This window comes from Hibiscus syriacus, unplaced genomic scaffold (genome assembly GCF_006381635.1).
Source record: "Hibiscus syriacus cultivar Baekdansim isolate YM2019G1 unplaced genomic scaffold, ASM638163v2 tig00110637_pilon, whole genome shotgun sequence".
In the NCBI taxonomy this organism is placed as follows: domain Eukaryota; kingdom Viridiplantae; phylum Streptophyta; class Magnoliopsida; order Malvales; family Malvaceae; genus Hibiscus; species Hibiscus syriacus.
The window spans coordinates 2,217,668-2,240,115 of NW_024062808.1; the positions used below are offsets into that span (position 1 = coordinate 2,217,668).

Here is a 22,448-nt window from a genome sequence, read left to right on the forward strand (position 1 = left end):
GAGTTCGAGCAGCCTTTTCAGGTTTTCAACTCGAACTCTCATTTGGTTTCAAGACGTCATCTAAAATTTTACGTCTTGAACCCTCCTTTTATTATTTTTTTATCATGCATTAAAGATTTTATTTTTAAAAAAAAACCATTTACAAAATAAAATTAACCCTAAGGGGCGGAATGAAATCTGAAGATAGCCTCTCCACTTAGAAATCCATGTATGATTAGAAGGAACTTTTCAGGCACGTAACATAGGCCAGGGCTCATGGTTATGAAAGAAAAGGATAAATAGGTCCAAACAAGTGTTTAAGGGTCATCGAACCAAGGATCAATTTGTTCTGCTGTCTTCAACCTTGCTCTGCCTGATTTGAATATGCCCGTGCATATTCTCTTCTTCTTCTTTTTTCTCAATGTTTCACGATCTTCGGGTGAATAAAATTGAAATGTTTGAACCACTCTTCTTGAGATGTTTAATCGATTTTCTTTCATTCTTTTTTTCATTTTTCTCATTTTCAATTTTTCTCTTTCTTTTCCTTTTTTATTTTCTTTTTCATTTCATTTTTTTTTCTTTTCTTTTTCTCTTTCTATATTTCTCTTCTTTCTCTTTATGATGTCAACTCAATTTGATCTTAGAGCGCTTTTTATTTGGTTTGCCTCCTGGTGTCATGACTTGCTTCTGTAGCAAAATCCGGACTGATAATCTTCACCCGTGCGAGCAGATGTTATTCACTTTTGCCCTCCAGTGTGGAGGGTGATCCTTGGTTTGGGTTGAATCTGAAGAAAATTACTATAGGCTCAAAAAGGGGACAATAAGGGGTATATATACATATATTTGAAGGGATAAATGAAACAAAGCCGTTCATCATCTCATACATGAAAGTCTTCGTAAAAGAAGTATCCTCAGAGGGACGTATATTCAGGGTTAATCTTATTTACGTGAAAACAATATAGTTAATGCATGATAGAATTATTTCAATGATTTTCTTTATTTCTTCCTCTTCTTTGTGGTCCTAGCATGCCTTTGATATGTTGCGCTCCACCTTGTCTTTCTTGCAGTAAAGGTCCTCGTCATGCCCCTGGGATTTATTGAGGTTGGGGAATTGATGTCAATGATTAGTCTCTGTGTTATTTCGGGTAAGGAGTCCACCAATGGTTCTTTCGGCTTTGGATAGGACATGAAAGGTCTAATCTTACCTCTTTTCAAAAGCATATAACTAATGAAGCAGTAAAACAACCTTTAACTCAAAAAAAATTACAAGATCAAAACTTGATTCATTGCTCATGACCTTTGGAAAATAACGTAAGTTCATTTAAAAATCCTTTTCAAAAAGTTGAGAAAAATGATAAAAACATGTTCAAACAAGATGTTGCAAATGACAAAATGTTTCATGATGAACAAAAGGATTTATGCGCTGTCAGGATGCTCCCATTATTCTTCTGATGCAGTGATGTTTGATTCGATCGGGTGCTACGCATTGTGCTCTGGTGCCCCACTCGAGCTCGTCATCCATTGTTCCACCAATTCTTGTGTCAACTTCCCATTTTCCACGAGCCTCTCTATCTCCTTGAAGAACATCCTACAATTCTCCGTAGCATGCCCCAATGCCTCTAAGTGGAAATTACAGACACTATCTGGATCGTAATTGTGGCCATAAGGGTTTGGTTGTAATTTCATTGGTTTCGGTTTGAGATGTTGAAATTTAATCAAATGTGGGTACAACTCTGAGATAGGAATTGGAAACACCTTCAAAGTACTTTTCGATCGTGGGACCTTCTTTGGACGACTCGAGTAACCAGCTGCCCCTTTTCTCTTACGATTGTGGGAGCTATGGACGTGACATTCATTCACCTCATCAGCTCTTCGCTCTTCATTTCTTGAGCTTTTGGAAGTGACTTTCAAGTTTCCTTTACTGATTGAATCTTCAATTGCTTCTCCAGCCACCATAAGATCCTTGAAGCCATTCATCGAATTTCCCAACATTAACTCAAAGTAGGGAGCTGGGAGAGAATCATGAAATATATATGATATTTCTTCTTCTAGCAAAGGAGGTTGAACTTGTGCCGCCACTCTTCTCCTTCTCAGGGCATATTCTTTAAAGCTCTCAGTAGCTTTCATTCTTATCTTTTGAAGGTGATGACGCTTTGGGGCTAAGCTTTTAACATATAGATATTGCCCCAGAAAAGCATCAGCTAGATTGACCCACGTCTTGATCTGCTCTTTGTTCAACCGGTTATACCACACCACAGCTGGCCCAGCAAGACTATCATGAAAGTAATAGATCAACAGATTATCATCATCTAAGTACCCTTCTATTTTTCTGCAAAACATTTTCAGATAAAGTAGGGGGCAACTGGTGCCATCATATTTCTCAAAATTAGGTACTCTAAATTCATGGGGATGACCAAATCAGGGACCAAACTGAGTTCCCGGGCTTCTAACTCCTTGTGAGTGGCATTAGCAACCCTCATACTGTTAACGGCTTCATTCAACCACTTGAATTCGTTCTCATACTGCCCATAATTGACGAGGCTCTTCCCTTGGTTTAAGTTAGATGCTCCGGGGCAAATTATCACTCTTGATGCATTAGTATGATGCCATTGATTTCCTTTATCATCCATCGTTTCTTTGCCAACGGTTCGTGGTGCCAACACCTGGACCATTTGATTCGATGCGCCTTGCAGAGAAACCGATGCTTGATTCCTAGTACATTGTTGTAACTCGAACGACTGTTCTTGCAACTGATCTTGCGATTCCCGATTAGATTGCTCCATTGCTTCCATGATGATGTTGAATTAGTATGAATGAATGATCTTGTTATTACTGTCACATAACCTCCCACAAGTTATTTCCAGGTTTTCATAATTAATGCATGTAAAATACTTAAACAAATACATGCAATGCAAAATGCAAATGCAAATGCAAATGCACGAGGTGTTAATTCCAAAATTGACCACTTAAGAACAACCGTTCACTTAGACAACAAGAATTCAGTAAGTACACCATATAGTCAAAATTCAACTGCGGTTCTTCATCTCTTCATTTCCTTGAGTCGTACTCTTCATTGGATCTCCAATGTGAAGTGGTCTTCATGTTGTTATGAAGGGTCTTCTCGTCATTGGTATGATTGTATCTATCCCTTGAGTCAACATCTTGGCCTTTGCAGCTTTAAAGGAATTCTTCAATCAGCTTCAGATCTCTTCGTTCATCGGATGTCCTCCTTCATGGATCGTTTGAACGTCTCTGGATCTCCCGGTTTTGACTACATAGTGGAGAATTTCTTGCCACAATATGTTCAGCCTTCTTCTTTGTCAATCACTTGCGAATTAATACCCCTTGATGACATGAGGATGCAAATGCAATAAAATCAAAATAAAATAGACATAGAACAAACACAGGTTAGTACACATAAGATAAACAACAAAATAGTAGGTAAAGTAAACATCAAATAAAACCTACCCTCAAATGCTGGCTACCCAATCATGCTTTAACAGATCCTACCCAACATGATATCTACCCACATGTTTTGTTATTCACAGAAAATCCTAATCGCATGATATCTAGTTCGCAGGCTTCATATAAAACCTAACCGCATGTTTTTCTAGTTCTCATACTTCTTGCAAAAATAAATAAATTTGAGGAAAAAGGATAGAATGAGTTTCCCCTCTGTGACTTTTGAAGAACCACGGAAGAGATTCAGTATAAAACGGGCAGAGTTTCGGTATCACTAAAAAGGGTCCTCGAATTGTCCTTTGCTGGTGCCCCCTTGGGCTTACCAGACCCTCGATCCTCACCCATTATAGGCTTAAAACGGATCAAGTTCAATTCAAGAGGATACATTTCCCTATGTCCATGCGAGGAAACTCAATGTTTCACTCGTAAACATAAGGAATGTACCCCAGAGGTTACTTGCTAAAGCCCATGCGGAGAAAAGTAATTTTTCTCACGTAAGCGTAGCGTTCACCCCTACCTAACGGGACAGAGCACAGTTAGAAGGCTCTAAATATCAAAATGGTTGTTGCGACAGTAAAGGAGAAACCTATAATCCTTTCCCTCGATCCAAGAAACACAACAAACTAAAGTGAAGGTCAAAAAACTGAAACATGTAAATCACACGTTAGTACAACTATTTATTTGTTAATTAAAACGCAAATTAAAATGCAAACAACAATTTAAAACAAATCAGGGATCAAAAATCAAATTAAAGTGAACTTACAACTTTCGTTTGCAAAGATAATTAATTAATCGACTATAGGCCTGACTCTCTAAAAAGTCCCCAGCAGAGTCGCCAAGCTGTCGAAACGATTTTTAACCGGTGGGGGAGAGAGATTTTGGAAAACCGCGTCATTTTTAATTATTCTCTTTTCAATTGAATTTTTAATTAAAAACAATGCAATTTTAGAAAATCTCTCGTTTCGAAAAAATTGGAAATTCCTTTATGATAAAAATATAAGGTTCAAGGAGTCGCCACCAATCTTTGATTAGGGTGTGATTAGGCACCCAAAAACGTTGTCATTTTAAATAAAAATTAATTTTAATTAAAACAACAAATTAAGGTCTGCGTTATCAAAATCTGAGTTCGGGAGTCGGTTACGCGTGGGGAAGGATTAGCACCCCCACAATGCCCTAAATCGGTACCTAGTCAATTAATTAATGTCTTTGCAACGAATTTCACAAGTTCGAGTTTAATTTGATTAATGATCCCTTTAAACAATAAAAGTGCAAATTGGTAACATTGAAAAGCAACAAAATATGTTAATTTAAAATTACCGAGTCATTAGAAAGATAAAGGATATTCGATTATGTAAAAATATCGAGACCAGATCTTTAGGTGAGTTCTAACGATCTTTTCTCAAATAATTTAAATAGCCGAATATTTCTTTTTCTTTCATTCCCAAATTTTAAAATGATTAATCAATTCTTTTGGTGACACTGTTGGGATAAACTTTTAATTTAAAATCGTCAAAACGACCCTCTAGTAAGTTAAGAGAATCTATTTCAATAGTTTTAAATTAAAAGGGTATTACCCTTAATCAGATTATGTAACGACGTAGGGTCACGCACATGAGGGTAACATACAATATTAAAAATTATCTAACTAATAAATAATACATGAAAAACAACATGCGATTAAAGTAAATGAGGTCAACATGCTTTAAAAAGAAATACGCCTAAGTACGTTCGTACGAAGTACATGCTCAAAATAATACCCACTTGCATACACTTAAAAATAATTCTAAATTAACCTAACAAACATACATGAAATATTAAAGGGACTAAAATATAAAAAACAATAAACAACAGGCTGTTTTAATAAACATTTCATTTCTTGGTACTCGAAACACAATACAACCAAAGTGCTACATAGGACCACATTAAAAGTTTTCAAAATTACACATCCAATGCATAAACAACATCAAAATGGCCCTAACATGGTTCTGGACTAAGATGAAACACGCCAAAAGTTAGGAGGTAAAATTGAAACCCCAAGAAAGCTCGATTTAGGGACCAAAATGAGACAGATCAAACCTAATAGACCTTACGCGCAGTTTCCCCCAAACATCCCAAAACACGGATTCCCCTCAGCTATCAAGACGCTGCCGTTTTAGAACCGTTCAAAACTGCGTCGTTTGGACGTATGAATATATGGGATTTTAGGGTAAACTTTGGAACCCTAACTCATTATTTCACTCAGCCTAAACCAGAAAACCCTCGCCCCAGCCGTTTTCTCTCCAAACTCTCTCCCTTCCTCAATGTTTCACTCTCAAACCCAAACAGGGCAACCACCATGGTTGCCCTTCCCCAAACGGCCCCGATAAAACGTTCAGGCGAGGAAACCCAAAGCCTAGGATCTAAAAGATTTTCGACCCCCCACTAAAACCAAACTCACGGCCACCGCGGGTTCTCCCCCTGGGCTCCGACGAGGAACCAACTCCTCCAATACCCCTCACTGCTTCCCTTCCTAGGACCCTAGCCTCACGGTTCAACCAAAACCTAAGGAAACCCTCACTTTTAAGACGAACTGAGCCTCATAAACCCCAACTCATGCAACAACAGTAGTCTAGAGGTGAAATCTTACCCTCGACGACCCAACGGTGTTCGGGATTCGGGCAAGGGTGATGGTTCTCCTCTTCAACTCAGGAAGGTAAGGACTGTATTGTTATGCTCTCTGAAATTTTGATTGGCGTTGATTGCTCTAATCTGTGTTTCTGGGTTCCACCGATGGTTGTTGGTGATCAGTTCTTTGGTTTTCCTTTTTGTTGGTTCTGCTCATGGATTTCTTTGGTTGCGTTTTTTGCTAAAAAAAAGGTCCACAGTTGCTCTCGGGTTCCCTCGTTATCTTTTTTTTTCCTCCTTTTCTCTTTTGATGGCTCCTCGTTCTCTGGTTTTTGTGTGTTGCTTTCTGTACTCCTCCCCGTTGCCCGTGACCCCCTGTTTTGTATCTTTTATGACTGATAACTTTATTGATTCCTCCCACTGCCCCAAACCTTGGATTTTGCTAAAATAATGTTTGTTTGCAGGGCCGGTGACTGTTATGGAGTTTCACGTTAAGTGCTTGGTTGTGGGTGACAGGCAGTATGGGCACAGGTTGCTCGACTATGGTGCTAGTGGCATTGGGGAACCGGGCTGCTCAGTTCTGGTGAATGGAGTAAGGCGTGGTGTTCCATATCGAGGTTGGATGATGTCGTAGCGGAGCATGGGCAGCAGTTCGGGAGTCGAACCTTGTCTCCACGCGTGAGCAGCATGGGCTTCTGGGGGTTGTTGTTGGAATGATCCACGTGGGAGCCATGGATGCTGATCAATTGTGGTGCATCACGTGGGAGAGATTTGCACAACTAGTGACCGGGTGTTATGGAGCAGAACAAGGCCTTCACGTGGGGTGCTCGGGTTTGTCTTGAGCTTGTAATTAATTTGGGTTGTAATTGGTCCATAAATATTTGTAATCTATTTTGGACTTATAAGTGGACTTTAAACACTTAATTTGGGGTTGAATTTCAATTTGTATCTCGATCTCCAAAATGAAACATATACGATATCAATCCAATTAAGCACAAAAGTTTCTTGATTTTCATGTTGTCCCCAAAATACAAGCTTCCATTCATCATTTGAATTAAATTCTCATTTGAGCACGATTACCTCCAAATTAATTCTCAAGCATCTTTAAATGAATTAAATTGCCCAGACAAAATTAGGGTATTACACATATTTCTAACAATTTCCTTGTTACTCACGAATTAATCAATTATCTCAAAGGTTTTAAAAACAACCTTTGTTCAAATTGGATATAAAAAAAACTTATGATAGAAATGAGTAGAATTTTATCAAGGGTGTTACGAGGGAAATGGGTTTTGAAGAAAATTTTCAAGTTTCTTCAGAATGAAACATAAATTAAGGCATGGAGACCATCTGTCTCCTTATATTTTTCTCTTTTATGTGCAAGGATTATCAGCTACCCTTCTTATTGAACAAAGGATCAACAACATCAAGGGGGTTTGAGCAAGCTTACATGGACTAAGAGTCAATCACCTACTCTATGTGGAAGACAACATGCTCTTCATCAAGAATCTGAATCATGAGACGATAAGGTTAAAAGATATGCTTAACATTTCTTAAGCTACCTCCGGTTAAAAAAATTTAACTAAGACAAGTCAATAATTTGTTTTGGCTCGCATACACAATAAGAAAATCGAAGAAAGATTATGACAACCTTGGGAGTGTGTGAAAAGGTCAATCCACAGACATTAACTAGGTCTAACCCCCATTGTGGGTAAGTACAAGATGGGCATGTTTAGCTTTCTAAGGGATGGGGTCCTTGAAAAATAGCAAAAACAACAGAGTCTAATGGTGATCACAAACGGTTCAATTCGTAAGCCTCCACGAAACCACGTCTCGACCTCTACTCAATTCACCCGATTGAGAGCAAAATTTATTTTTCCCAAAAATAGTTTTGAGAAAAATGGTTGAAGAAGTAAGTCGATTGCTAGACCTTTCATCACTTTAAATATATCAGTTACCCTAACATATTAGGGATTTTAAGTTATTTCGAATTAATTAAAAATCTTATTTAATTAATTCAAATTATATATCCATTAAAGACTTATAATGTGAATTACAATCTTTAACATTTATTTAAACTCTTATTTAATTATCTGAATTAAATATCGATTAAAATAGTTATAATCGGAATTACCTTCTTTTAATGTTTACTTACTATATTCGGGATAATTAAAATCATATATATATCAAATATACATATATTAACCCTAGATATATGTTAGTAACATACAATAAATTGTACATCTTTACTCGTTTCAATCCTAGGGTATGACCTTGTAGGTTATTGTAACGTTAGTAGTAATTATTAGAATAATTCTAATATTACATACAATGAGTGACATCTAGCAATATATCATTGTCACCTAAGTTACAAGAAATTATGATTCAAAATATCATCTTCATGATTAACTCTTTTATGTATTACATCCTTTTGTCCTTTATATTTAGAATAGGCACAAGTCTTGAAATATTCACACTTGTATAGCCCATCTATTGTTTCTTGATATTTAGAGTAGACTATAATTGATGAATAATTTGTGATATCTCATATCAACTTATTCAAGAATGGCTATGCATTTCTAGTTTCACTCAATCAAGTGGCCTATGATATATTTCCTATTATGTAGGAAGGACAAATCTTATCTTAATCATACACACCCCACTACATATATCGAGATATATTCAATAACGGTCTTTATAGTGCAACCAGTTGCGGAGCATGTTTAACTGTATCAAAACATACAACAATATATGTTGGGATAACATTGATCTCAAGTCTGAGGATCATACATATAGTCATCACCATGAGCAATGTTAGTCTTAAGCGTATTATTATTGTCCATGCCCATAATAATACTTAACTACGGATCTTTTAATAATAATAATAATAATAATGTTATTATATGAACTTTATTATCTTTCACTTTATTTTAAACACATACATATAACTGAAAATAATAGTGTAATGCCTTTATTCAATAAAATTGGTAAATAAATGTATTATTACAATCATCATATGATTTGTCTTTGGGCATACTCTAACAATTGGTGGCAGGGGAAACACAATGCTTGAGGATGGCCACATATTGCATGGAACAAAGTATATATGTAGAGAAAAACGATAGAGATTTAAATTTTTTCAACTTGGCCTTGTTAGGAAAATAAGTTTAGATATTTATTCACTATCGAGACTCACTTCTTTTCAAGGTTTTCTCTACTAAGTATTTTGCTAACTTTGATTTCTTAAATACCCAACACGATACAAGAGGCTCTTTTGCTTGGAATTTCATCTTTAAAGCTAAAAAAGCCCTAAAAATTCTGATAATCTCTACATTCACCCTTTTAATTCAGTCTGGTTGTATAATCAGCGTATTCACATGTTGATCATAACAAAATTGCTTTTGTTTTGGCCAACATATATGGCCCTTTTCATTACTTTTTGCTTTTGCATATTCCATAACATCCTGCTTTATAGTTTCAGTGTGCTGGATTTCATGGAACATGCAGTAACCAAATTTATGAGATGGGGCTAAATCTAGACGGGTGTCTCAACAGTCTATTATTCCTGCAGTGGATGACCCTGCTCCTGGATGTTCATACAATCCCTAATTTGAAAGTCATCAGGTGAATTTCAAACCCCTTTATTTTGTATATTGTCTGCTTTACTCTTTGCCCTACTCTTTATAGGTTGAGATATTGTATATTTCTCTCATGTCAATCCAGGATTTGTTGGCTCAAACTGTTGTCGAAGAAATGCAAAAGCCTACGAGATTGAGTTGGGACCCTAGCCAGTTCCATTAACTGTTATGGGAGGTGGTTATTGAAGATGATGTGAGTGTCTATTGTTCTATTCATATATTAATTATTCTTTATACTTGCAATGCATTTCTATACGCTAATATATTGTTTTCATGGAATCCGTTTTTACCATTGTTTTAAACTCATTGCTACTGTCATTGATTTTTTTAGAAATACTTTATCGAGGCGATAGAAGAATTTGGTGATGGTTCTAGTGTTCTTCCAAATACAGAAAGAAAGCTCATTAATGCTGTTAGGCGGATGAAGGGATTGCCTGTTGAAGAAAAAGTTTTTCAGCATGCAACAAAGAAGAGGACGCTAGCTCCTAAAGTTTAAAAGTTTAACGAGAGCTATGTTCTATCTTAGAATATGGTATGGGGATAATATGTTCTTATATACAGGTTGTTTTTCCTTATCAATTTTTCCTTTTCCTCCCACTGGGATTAATGTGGAACACTCCTTTTGAAATGGAAGTTTGAACATTGATCAATAAAAAAGTTGTTACAAATCGGGCAATGATCCAGTCCAGGCATAAAAGAATAGTCTGTACATTTTCAATTTGATTTTTTTGGCATATTGTTGTTGTTAGATCGAGTAGTCACACATGCTAAAACTGAGAAAAAGTCTAACATATAATGATTGGTAGGTTCGTGGAGGCAGCTTCCCTAGAGCCTGGTGGCAAATAATAATTTTGTTACATTTTTATGAAGTGGTATAGATCTGACCTTTTGCGGCGTTTGTATCCAAAAACGCCGCTATAGGTCTGATCTTTTGCGGCGTTTGTTCCAAAAACGATGCTATAGGTCTGACATTTTGCGGCGTTTGTTCCAAAAACGGTGCTATAGGTATGACCTTTTGCGGCGTTTGTTTCATAAACGCCGCTATATATCATGACTTTTTGCGGCGTTTGTTCCAGAAACGCCGCTATAGATATTGACCTTTTGCGGCGTTTATTCTAAAAACGTCGCGATAGATCTTGGCCTATTGCTGCGTTTTTTGTTCTCAAACGCCGTTAACTTTAGCGGCACTGGTATGGCCGGCGCTTCTTGCGGCGTTTTTCCTATCGCCGCAAGTGCTTCTAGCGACGCTTAAAAAGGTCGTTATAGGACAAAAAAACGCCGCTAAAATTATGTTTGCGGTCTACAATGAGGTGTTGCTAGCTAGAAACAAAATAGCTGCAGCGAGTTTAGGATTGAGGATATGCTTTCGTTGTTCGCAGGATGCTGAGACTATCATTCATGCCATTAAAGAGTGTCCTAAGGCGCGAAAAATTCTATTGTTGTCAGGGTTGGACCAAAGATGTGTTGATCAATCAATAAACTACAAATTGTGGCTCGGAGCTGCTCCTGGGAAATTGGATCGGGAAGGTTTCTCAAAGCTTGTCAAGCTCATCTGGAACATTTAGAATCAACGTAACAAATGAGTGTACAACGGGGAACAATAAAGTTTGAGAGATGTCAGTAATGCGATATGACTCTTCGGAACAGATTTAAAGAAGCAAATGAGGTCTTGACAACCACCTTAACACAACTCGCGGAAGGCAAAGGAAACAATGGAAACCTCCACCAACTTAGAGCTTTAAAATTAATGTTGATGGGACTTTCCAACCCAACTCGGGTGTAACCGTTAATGGCATTATTGCTCGAGACTAGCGCTGAATGGTTGTGGCATGAATGGCAAGGCGACTTGATGGCCTGCACTCGGCTAAATTGGTTGAGGTGTTATCATCCACCGACTTTCATTGTTATTTTCATTGTTAAACGTTTCAACTTGAGAGATGACATTTTGGTGATTTAATTGATGATCGACGAAATGCGAATAATTATGACCGGTAATTCAAATTTCAAGGTGAACTACGTTATTTGAGAGGTTAACTAAGTTGCCTACATTTTGACTCAATGAGCTTTGTCGAGGATTAATCTTTCTTTAGTTTATTTTTGATGTACTGGAATGTGTTATGAACGATCTTAATTCTTGACGCCATAAGTATACGAATATACATCTTCCATTTCAAAAAAGTGAAAACTGGTCATATACGTGGCCCAAGTATATAAAATATAATCTGTTGAAAAGATTAAACAATATAAGGACCCCCCACTATTATGAAAAACGCGCCGACCACTGAACATAAACCTAGCGTTTAAGCCTATGCCTTAACTTCAGATGGTACAGGCAACGAACTTTTGACAGCAGTCATGGCCATGGGTTGTCCTCTCCAGTAGTGGGTCCTTACCGGTATGGCATCTGAAGACTGATAAAATTTCCATTACTTGCAGGACAGAATTGGTGAACGATACAAAAAGAAAAGGTTTTGGATCCAAACTTCAATGGATTTTTAGGGTGTTAGGTGATTAGGGTAGGTGTTAGACTTGTCTTCTTTTGAATATTGTTGTCGTCTCTGCCTATTGTTGTATAATTATGATGCCATCCAAATCTGAGAGAATAGTTCTCCCCACTTTCCATATTCAACAAGATTTGTACCAACGACGATGACATTTTTTTGGGCATGGAATTTGTTTCATGACAAGCCTAGCTCTAATCTGCACCATTTACTATGCAGGTTATAGTATAAGTGTTGAATAAGAAACGAATGAGCTGGAAAATAATGAATTTTTTAGCACTTTGAGACATTATTTATTTGTCAAGTTGGAAGTTTGAGTAATAAAATTACTGTTTTATGTTAGATTTAAACTTAATATAAAAATAAGTGTCTAAACTATATTCAAAATTAATTTTTTGGTGTCTAAAGAATTTTTCTTAAAAATATGTGTCTAATGTTTTCTCCATTACACTTTTAAGTGACTACGGTTAAAAACCCGTTAGACAACACGTGTCACGTTTAGATTTTTTTAAATTATATATTTTTAAATAATATTTTATTTTTAAAAAATATAACTATAAATGTGACACGTGTCATTTAACGGTTTTTTAATGGTATGCACTTAAAAATGTAAGGAGAAAGTATTAAGCACCTATTTTTAACAAAAAAAAAAATCTTTAGACACCAAAAGTCAATTTTGAGTATAGTTTAAACGCTTATTTTTGTATTAAGCATTCTATTTAATGAGAACATTAAAACAATGCATATACTCAAAATGATTAAGTGATGAATGAAAAGAGTACAGGATTTTGAAAGTGTTTATAAGGTATAACCGATATATTGATTAATGAATGGGCAAGTCAAAATGAGGTGCAAATCAATCATATTCGATATTGGGGCACACTCGCACGATATGGGTGACATGTAATGTTTGTACCGTAGAGCTTACTAAAAATTTAGGCCATTTTATATATTTTTCTCAACAAAATTTTGTTTGCTGATGTTCTAAAGACAGATTAAACGGATTAAATGTTTGCTTGTAGCTTTATTTTTTCAAGTAATTCTTATGACCATCCACTTAGCTTGCATGTTCGTTAATTTTATTTAATCTCTTCAATTATTGTCTTTCATTTAATCTCATATCTTTGAAAATAAGTTGACAAAAAAGTATTTTTAAGTGAGCTTGAAATTCTTTCCTTCCAAAAGAAATGATTTTTTTTTCTAGTTATATAAATTTTAGAAAGAATTTCATGCTTTGAGGAGAAAGATATGGTAAGACCTAATGGGTTTGGTTATGGGAGATAAAACAAAGGATGAGAGTTAAAGATTAAACTATATGTTGTTAGGGTCAACTTTTATGAATCCTTTTTGATTTAATCTTTTCATGAGATGAAGAAATTTGGGGAATAAATGAAAAACGGAAGGATAAAACTTGAAGAAAATGGAGTTGTACAATCAACTATTTTGCTAAGTTCAAACATTTATTCTTTGTGATTGCATATAGTGGTGATTGGGTCATGGTAAGCTAGAATCGGTGCTTTCTAGAAGGTTAAAATCGTTGGATTTATTTTTGAGTATTGGTATAAAAAATATGAATCATAGTAGTACCGATATTGTTAGAAGAGTATTGGTACCATAATGGTTTCTTGAGAATCCGTGTAAAAATTTCAAAACAGCATCGATACTATTTTTCCCAGTATCGATACCAATGAGTGGGTATCGATACCAAAAGGGATGATATCGATACTCAACATTAACTAAAGTAGTTTTGAAATTTCAAAATGCTATTTTGATATCGGTGCCCAACTCAGTACCAGTACATGGGTAAGTGTGGTACCGATACTCCTATCTCAGCATCAATACTAAGGAGCAAGAATGTTGTGAAAATTTTGAGGTCAATAATTGGAAATTAAGAAGGGGGCTCGTACGAATGAACTAATGGGATGGACAATGAACCAATGGGAAACGAAAGTTAATTTATTTAATGACCTAATTATGTTATTTCAGGTACTTGCACGGGAGTCTCAAAGAATTAGAGTGACTCGCGCGGGAGTAACTAATCATGTTATTTCAGGTGACTCGTATGAGAGTCTCAAAAGATTAGAGTAACTCGCACGAGAACACCTAATCATGTTTTTTGGGTGGCTCGCACTGAAACATCTAATCATATTATTTCGAATGGCTCGCATAGAAACCCCGATTGAGATTTAGAAAATCTTGGGTGGATTAAGTGATATGAATAGTTCTGTCATATGGATGAGTATAAATTTATATTGTAAATGCCATAGAGAAATTCCAATGCATGCAAATGTTAATTATGCTCAGCTTATACTATGTGAATTCCCTCGGAATATTTGTTCATTACAGGGCTTTAGTAGCTCATTCTTTAAATATTTTTTTCACGGGTAAATAGCATTAGATAATCAGCCAAAGAGCGCCATCGCAGTGGAATCCCAACACCTGCTCTACAGAATACAGTTCTAGGTTCCTTTACCGGGCTTAACGTATCCAGGAATTCTTTATAGTGTGGGATTAAGTAATCTGTTTTGTCGAACAATGTGTATCGAGTGTGTTGCCCTTAATATGCGCATGCTAATTATTTACGGTCTATTTACTATAAAATTGTTCAATTTTTGTACAAGCATGTGAAAATAGGTACACGGGTTATTAAGGGTCCTTTGCATAAGTTCTCTCAAAGTCTCTGGAAGATCCTCCGTTCAATTTCTTTTAAAGCCTTTGAAAGCTCGACAACATCTGGACTACTTTGTTGTTTCAGACTTTATGTACAATAATACTGTTTACTCTTAATAATTATTGGATTATTAGTGCATTATTTCTAGCATGAATCACAAATTTTGCAACGACTATGTACTATGACCTGACTTAACTAGTCGGACAGTATCACATAATATGGAAATACATTTGTTGAGTTTCTCTATAATGGATAAATGTTAATCTAGTAGATTAATTGACATTAATTTTATAAAGACTAAAGCGTACTTGTTGGTGGGAAAATAATGATTGTAGTGATCTTTGGTGATTCACCCCTCCAGTCATGGATGTGAATTTATACACAGACTCGTAGTGTCGGAGACCTAAGGTTATGATGGTTATTCATAGATTGGTGGGACGACAAATACTAATTCTAATCTATTGACCTTTACATGAAGGTGGCAATCAAAGATCAAGGGCCGTTAGGGATCCTGGGTCGGGTCATCACAAGTACTAATTTTAGTCCTATTAATTACCATAAATATAAATTACAAAAAGTAAAAACTAAATATTTTTTTTTAATAATTTTTACTGAGCTTTTCCCAAAAAAGGCAATATGAAAAATTGATGCACGTACTATGTTTAGGCTTGGCAAGAAATAAGGTTATTACATGTGTCAGTGCTGGGTCTTGGTTTCAACGAAGATCCATGAAACCATCTATCCTCCAAACAGATTTACAGATTTAACGATGAACGTGCTTCAAGGCCAAGAGTTATGGAAATTTTGTTTCTCGTTTTAGAAAAATCATCAGATTCAGACTTCGAACACAGTTCTTGTTTCTTGAATTCCAAGGCATGCAGAGGGATAAAGTAATAAACGAACAATTATTTCATTCAGAAACACATTTCATATACGTGTATGTATGTATGCATGTAAACCATTCATTCGATGGCTTTTTCAATGTTTACAGATCCTGGTTGCTTCATCGGTCAGCATCATCGTTGCAGCAGCGGTGCGGTATCATGTAAAGAAACGAAAGGATCAAAAGCTCATTCCGCACCTGAGATCGAGAAAGACGAGCTGGGGTCGCCTCGAAATGATCGAAAGCTTCCCTCACTACGTAGGTAATATATTTGATCCCATGCCTTGTCCTGGTCTCATTTACCTGCTGCACCTTTGACATTCTTTTCATCTCTGTTTCAGCAAGACAGATGGGATTGAAAGATAAAAGAAGTTGTCCATTGCTCTGCAAGTTAGCAGTCGAATACATCAGGAAATGCGAAAGCTGCGAAGACGATATATATTCGTATTTTGCTAATGAGCCTGATGTGGATTCGCAGTATGTTAAGCTTGTGGAAGAATTTGAGAGATTCATACTAAGTTATTTTGCATTTCATTGGAGCCATGCAGATATCATGATCACTCAGGTAATCAGTATATATGTATGTATGTTATGTATGTATTATGCCACATAGAGCGACTTGTTTTATGCCACATTGTTTCAGGTATTAAGTGCTGATGCTGCACCCAAGAAAAAGCTCAAGCAGATTTTCATGGCAGCAACTAGGTTGGGCAAATTCTGTTTATTAATCAATTTTATTGTCACTTTAGCTATATCCTTCCACAGAAAGAAACTTGGGGTTCTAAAAACTTGAAAAAGTAGCCTACATATAGTCTCTAACCATTGTTGTTGTCGCTGACTAGTAATACTAATTTCGACAAAAGAGACTTTGGTTTTCTAATATAGGGAACAGAGATTCGAGAGGGTGACGAAAAACCTGAAGGTGGCTAGAGTTTTCAATACATTGGTTGAAGAAATGAAAGCAATGGGGCATACCTCATCCGATGATTCTCAATGTACGGAGGTGATGGCTCCGGTGGCTCACAGTGATAGAAGTCCAGTGCTGCTATTCATGGGAGGCGGGATGGGAGCCGGAAAGAGTACGGTCCTTAAGGACATTCTCAAAGAGTAAGCCTGCGTCCCACACCTGTATTTAAGATCAAAGGATATTTTAAGTACTGAAAAAGATGTATAACACATAGGGTAACATGGAAGACAATTAGTCTCCTTTTGTTCCTGCACAAGTAAAGTTGGTCTAGAAAGTTTAATTATTACTAGCTATGAGCAATTACAAGGAACTTACATCAAGTGCTGTGCATGAAATATTGGCAGACCATTCTGGGCAGGCGCAGCAGCAAATGCAGTTGTGATCGAGGCAGATGCATTCAAAGAATCAGATGTCATATACAGAGCCCTCAGCTCCAAAGGCCATGCAGACATGGTTCGTACAGCCGAACTGGTAAGAATCACTTTCTCAGCCTTATCAACTTCAGTAGCAGCCCTTCCCGAAATATGTATCTGTTTTGGTAACATCAACCTGGAACTTGGTTTCCATTCCAAACAGGTGCACCAATCATCCACAGATGCAGCATCATCCCTACTCGTGACAGCACTCAACGAAGGGCGGGATGTGATCATGGATGGAACACTCTCCTGGATACCATTTGTACTGCAAACAATAACTATGGCCAGATGTGTCCACCGCCGGCGATATCGTATGGGGGTTGGTTACAGGCAAGGATCTGATGGGACTGTAATTGAAAATTACTGGGAACAAATTGAAGGAGGAGATCAATCTCCAAAAGGTGGTAAAAAGAGGAAGCCATACAGAATAGAGCTGGTCGGGGTTGTTTGCGATGCCTATTTAGCGGTTGTTAGAGGCATAAGGTACGGCGACGCCTATTTCCTCTTCAACCAACTAGAATATGTCCTTTACCCTTTACCTGAGATACTGATTTTATCAAAGGATTCAATATCTACAGGAGAGCTATAATGTGTAGACGAGCTGTAAGGGTGAAATCACAGTTGAAATCCCACAAGAGATTTGCAAATGCATTTCCAACATACTGCCAACTGGTTGACAATGCTAGGCTATATTCCACCAATGTTCTTGAAGGTCCACCTAAGGTGAATAAACTAACCAACATTTTCAATCTTCATTTCTCTAGTGGCATAAAACTAGAAGTTCACTACAGAATTTTAGCTCTGGGAACCTAAGGTCAGAACAGCTAGAACAGAGCCCCATTATATCAGGATGGCCCATCTTGAATCACTAAGATGGAAGAAGTTTGTTGTACCTTCTCTGGAGAAAGGATCTCAAACACCTGATATACTTTGGGAATTCACGACCTTTCGACATTACCTCTTACAGGCTCACGTGACCCACCAGAACTAAATCTACCGACAACTAACCATATCCACTTAGACTGCCAACCTATGGATAGCTATAATTACCCTACGACTGACACCAACACTAAGAGTTAATATAAAGCCTCTCGATCAAGATCGAGAGAAGGGATGGAACTCAATATCCTCCATCATTCAATCCTTCTCTACGGACTTAGATACCAACAAATGGCCTCTCCTCCACTGACACCGGTTTTTCACCTAAACTAAAAGAGGTGAACCACTTATAACTTTCGTATCCCATTTATTCCATCATCAAATTTCATGGAGGAAAACTCAGAAACCTACATTTACTACGTTATAGCCCTAGAACTAAAATCTAGGAGGAAGAGAAAATAGTCCATAGCTACAGCATGCATGAATAAACAAATAAAATTGAGCAGGAACTTTCATTGCTAGCAAAATTACTCCATGCAACCAAACATGTAACATTAACATAACAATTTTCGTGAAGTTGATAGGATGGAAAGACAGAGAAAGAACCTTGCTAGTTGATCCAGATGAGATCGACTGTTTGAAGCAGGTGGCGAGGCTGAACGAAGACGCCGAGTCCATATACGAACTCTACAAGCATCCTAACCCGTCTTGTGAAGCTGGTTCAATTTGGAAAGACATTGTACTATCACCTTCTAGATTAGACATTCAGAAGGAGCTGAAGTTTACCATCCAGAAAGTGGAAACAATGGCACAGCTCTAATATGAGTTTCAAGCTTACGAATATTCACCAACAAAAATTGTAAGCTGAAGAAGGTGTCTCAAACATTTTTATTTAGTTATGACCAAGAATGTCTATCGAGGTTGTATCGAAATCATGAAGCATGTGTATGATTTTTTGCCACTTGCAAAGCTCAGTTCAGACACTGGAACTGAAAAACAATATTCCTATTCATAGTTGCAAATAATCTGGTGCTAGTATCAGTAGGTGTGGAGCTGAATATTGGAACTCCAAAAGGGTAATTTAAAGAAAAGAAAAAAAGAGCAACCACAGCAGCAACTTAAGCAAAATAAATTCCTAATCCACAATTCAATTAATGCAAACTGAGCATGATTTCTATGGAAACAAAAGATCTGAACACCGGCCAACCATCGTCAAAATACTGGTCGTAATCGGAAAATCAAAAGGGATAAATAACCTAAAACTACCCAACCCAAATATTATCAACAACCATCAAATCTAAAGACATGCATCAACACAAACATGCACAACTACAACTAAAGAAAGAGCATGGATGCTAGCTTTCAACCCTTGTTAATGGTAATCAAGACTGAATGCAATATCTAGTTAAGATCTCTCCCTAAATCAAGCCTGATAATTTTACTCACTTCGAAGTTTACAAGTACAAGCATATCAAACCTTCAAGAATCCCCATTTTTGGCGAAGTGATTATGCAAATACCATATCTACTCCCCACCTCTCTTCAATCATTTTGCCCCATCTCTTCTCAACCAATTGAAACCTAAAGGTACCCAAAGTTTTTCATGGAAGAACTCTCGAAATGGAAATCAATTCAAATCTAGAACCAACCAATGTTTAAATCGTCCACCGAATTAGGTGAACTCGTCCCAAATAAATGAAGAGCATTTAAATTTGCTTGGAAAGTAAGTAAACTCGATGCCCCGTCAAATTTAAACCAGGCATGATTAATTCGATCAACAATGGCCAGCTCATATCATTATCATTTTCGACATAATTATACGAATTTCAATATTTGAAAAGAACCTCAAACCTTAGTTTCCATGTCTCGAATCAGTGCAGTTGCAAATAAGAGCTTACATCCCGTGTTCCACGCAACTTGTTCCACAAGGTATCGGTTTTTTTAATCTATTCCAAGCAACCTAAATGATAAAACCCTAATAACGAGCAAAGATGAAAGAAAGAAGACGAGACAAAGATTAGGGTTCTAATTTCATCTATTCAACGGGAAATTTCAAAGGTAAATTGGAAATTTAACATATAAAAAGGTGTAAAAGAACAGATTTAAGATCCGATGTCATATTTCTCTCTCGGTAATACATTGACCCAAATACATTCACTAAGCTGCAACACTCGAATTTACAAAACCACCCCCATAATGACTAGCCTCTCTTTCTTTCATTTCCTTCCTCTTCTCGTCGTGGTTCTCTTTGCCGGTGAGTTGACACTCTTCGTTTTAACGCCCTTCGCCGGAGCTTTCTTTGCAGCTGGCTTAGGAGGAGGAGGAGGAGGAGGAGCCGCCTTCTTCCCAGAAGTACTCCTTGTCGAAGTCCTCGCAGCTTTGACCGGCTTATCCTTAGGCTTGGCTGCAGCCTTCGACCTGGCTGCCGGAGTAATATTCGGCTTCACAGAAGCCACCGCCTTAGTCTTCGTCTGAGCAGGCTTAGCCTTAGGAGCAGCCTTTGGTTTGGCCGCCGGCTTGCTCTTGGGCTTAGGAGTGTTCTTCTTAGCCGGAGCTTTAGAGCCAGATTTTACACTCTTCCCTTCCTTAGCCTTCGAAGCAGGCTTAGACTTCGCCTTAGTAGCAACTGGTTTCTTTTTGGCCGGAGCAGAAACAGTAGTCGCCGGCTTCGAAGAGCTCTCCGGAGGTAGTTTATACGAATTTTTAACCTTAGTCAACTTCCCAGCGGCGGCAAGCTTCTTTAAATGGAAGAGCAAAAGCTTCTTGAAATTCCAAGGAAGCTGCTTCTGTTTCCCTTCTATGAATTTAGAAATGGCGTACTGACTTGAACCCGTCCTCTCTTTCAAGCTAACAATCGCATCCTTTATCATCTGCAACACGGCCAACCATGTATCAAAAACATAATAAAAAGTCGGAAACAAAAATAACATGAATTATTAAATACCTCTTCATAAGTAGGATGAGTAGAAGATGCTCGTGGCTTCTTCGGAGCTGCAGCTTTCTTTGGCTTAGATTCTTTAGCTTTCCGTGCTCTGCCGGATTTCGTAGCGGCTTTGGTCTCTCCGGGATTTCCTTCCGCCGTCTCCGACGCTGCGCCTACCTCGACTGTCGGTTCCTCGGCGGCCATTTGGGAGAAATCAAGAAATCGCCGATTTTTGTATCTAATCTTACGCTGTAGATTTACTGGTAATCTCTTCATGTGAGAAGGTTGATTGAAATGGATCGATTTAAATACACAAATGTGAGAGAGACGGTACCCATTAGATAAACTTTGATTGGTGAAGATTACCATCACGCGGATCTCCGTCTGTCTTTAAGTTTAAATATGGGTCGTTGGATAAGACGTCATCTACGGTTCACCATTTCTGGGGTGGAAACAATGGAGTAGGGAGGAATGAGCTAGAATTTGATGTTTTAAACATTTGAGGTGTGCTTTTGGTCTCGGTTGATTTGAGCATAACATGAGTTATATTTAATGAAAAATTCTGAAATTTTTTCCATTGAGTAGTTTATTTTATAGGCTTTATAACGAATATTTTTACATATTTTTTGGTTGTTTCAATTGTGATAAATTCAATTTTGAAGCAACATTGGTCAAAACCATGGTTCACCATGATGTTATTGTGGTTTGAGTGGAATTTAGGAGAATGCTTAGTTTTAATCTCAGTTTTTTTCATCTCATTCGATAATACATTAACAAAGGAAAGCAATGCCTCAAGAATCATGAAAATTGGTTAAGAATTGAATGAGAAAATTCAATTGCAATGATGTTGAAGTTGAACATGTCCTATTGATGTTTGATATGTCTCATAACACATTATATCATTCAATTCATGAAAAATTAAAGATGAAACCAAAATTAACTCAAAATAAAACTTGATTTGTTATGTTGTTTATGATTATTAGTCATTGTATATGTTAATCATGGAAATCAAATGTTCATCAAATAACAATTGTGCATTCATAAATTTAAAATACATGTTCTAGTGATTTATTGTTGACTTGTTATATTATTTACTATTAGATTTTTTTCTCTACATGTGATTAAAAAATTATTGTCATGTCATGTGTTCTATTTACTTTGTTTAATTATTAGTTAAGATAATATGATAATAACTAAAATAACTTGTGAAAAAAATACTTTCATTGCTAGTATATCAAATAATACACTTTTGCAATTCAGACACCTTTTGGATAATAATAGTCCTTAAATAATTGTTTTTAATGGATATATTGTTGTACTTTTTTCTTGATAGTTAATATTTTGAGTTTAAATTTATTAAATATTTTTTATTTTATATTAAGTTAATAATTAAATGTTTTTACAAATATTTAAATAGTGCTTTATTATTTAATGTGTTTTTTATTAATATTATTTATGATGAGGTTACATATTATTTGAGAGTTAATGAGTGCATAGTTAATGCTATTAATTTTATTCTTTTAAGT

General features: G+C 36.7%; 2 protein-coding genes across 2 annotated transcripts; one reads left to right on the forward strand and one right to left on the reverse strand.

Moving 5' to 3' along the window:
- Window positions 1–6,210: 6,210 nt before the first annotated feature.
- LOC120136863 lies at window positions 6,211–18,909 on the forward strand. Its single transcript, XM_039152803.1, has 12 exons — window positions 6,211–6,235; window positions 6,510–6,637; window positions 9,733–9,786; window positions 10,015–10,173; window positions 15,847–16,000; window positions 16,080–16,303; window positions 16,382–16,443; window positions 16,624–16,845; window positions 17,050–17,176; window positions 17,282–17,604; window positions 17,700–17,844; window positions 18,578–18,909. The coding sequence occupies exons 1-12, from the start codon at window positions 6,211–6,213 to the stop codon at window positions 18,818–18,820; spliced, it is 1,866 nt and encodes a 621-aa protein (XP_039008734.1). The 3' UTR covers window positions 18,821–18,909.
- A 1,218-nt stretch (window positions 18,910–20,127) lies between these two features.
- On the reverse strand, window positions 20,128–21,185 carry LOC120136677 (histone H1-like). The gene is made up of 2 exons (XM_039152634.1): window positions 20,944–21,185; window positions 20,128–20,869 (listed from the first exon to the last, which is right to left on the reverse strand). Exons 1-2 carry the CDS (start codon window positions 21,124–21,126, stop codon window positions 20,216–20,218), a joined length of 837 nt encoding a protein of 278 aa, XP_039008565.1. The 5' UTR covers window positions 21,127–21,185; the 3' UTR covers window positions 20,128–20,215.
- Between the last annotated feature and the right edge of the window lie 1,263 nt (window positions 21,186–22,448).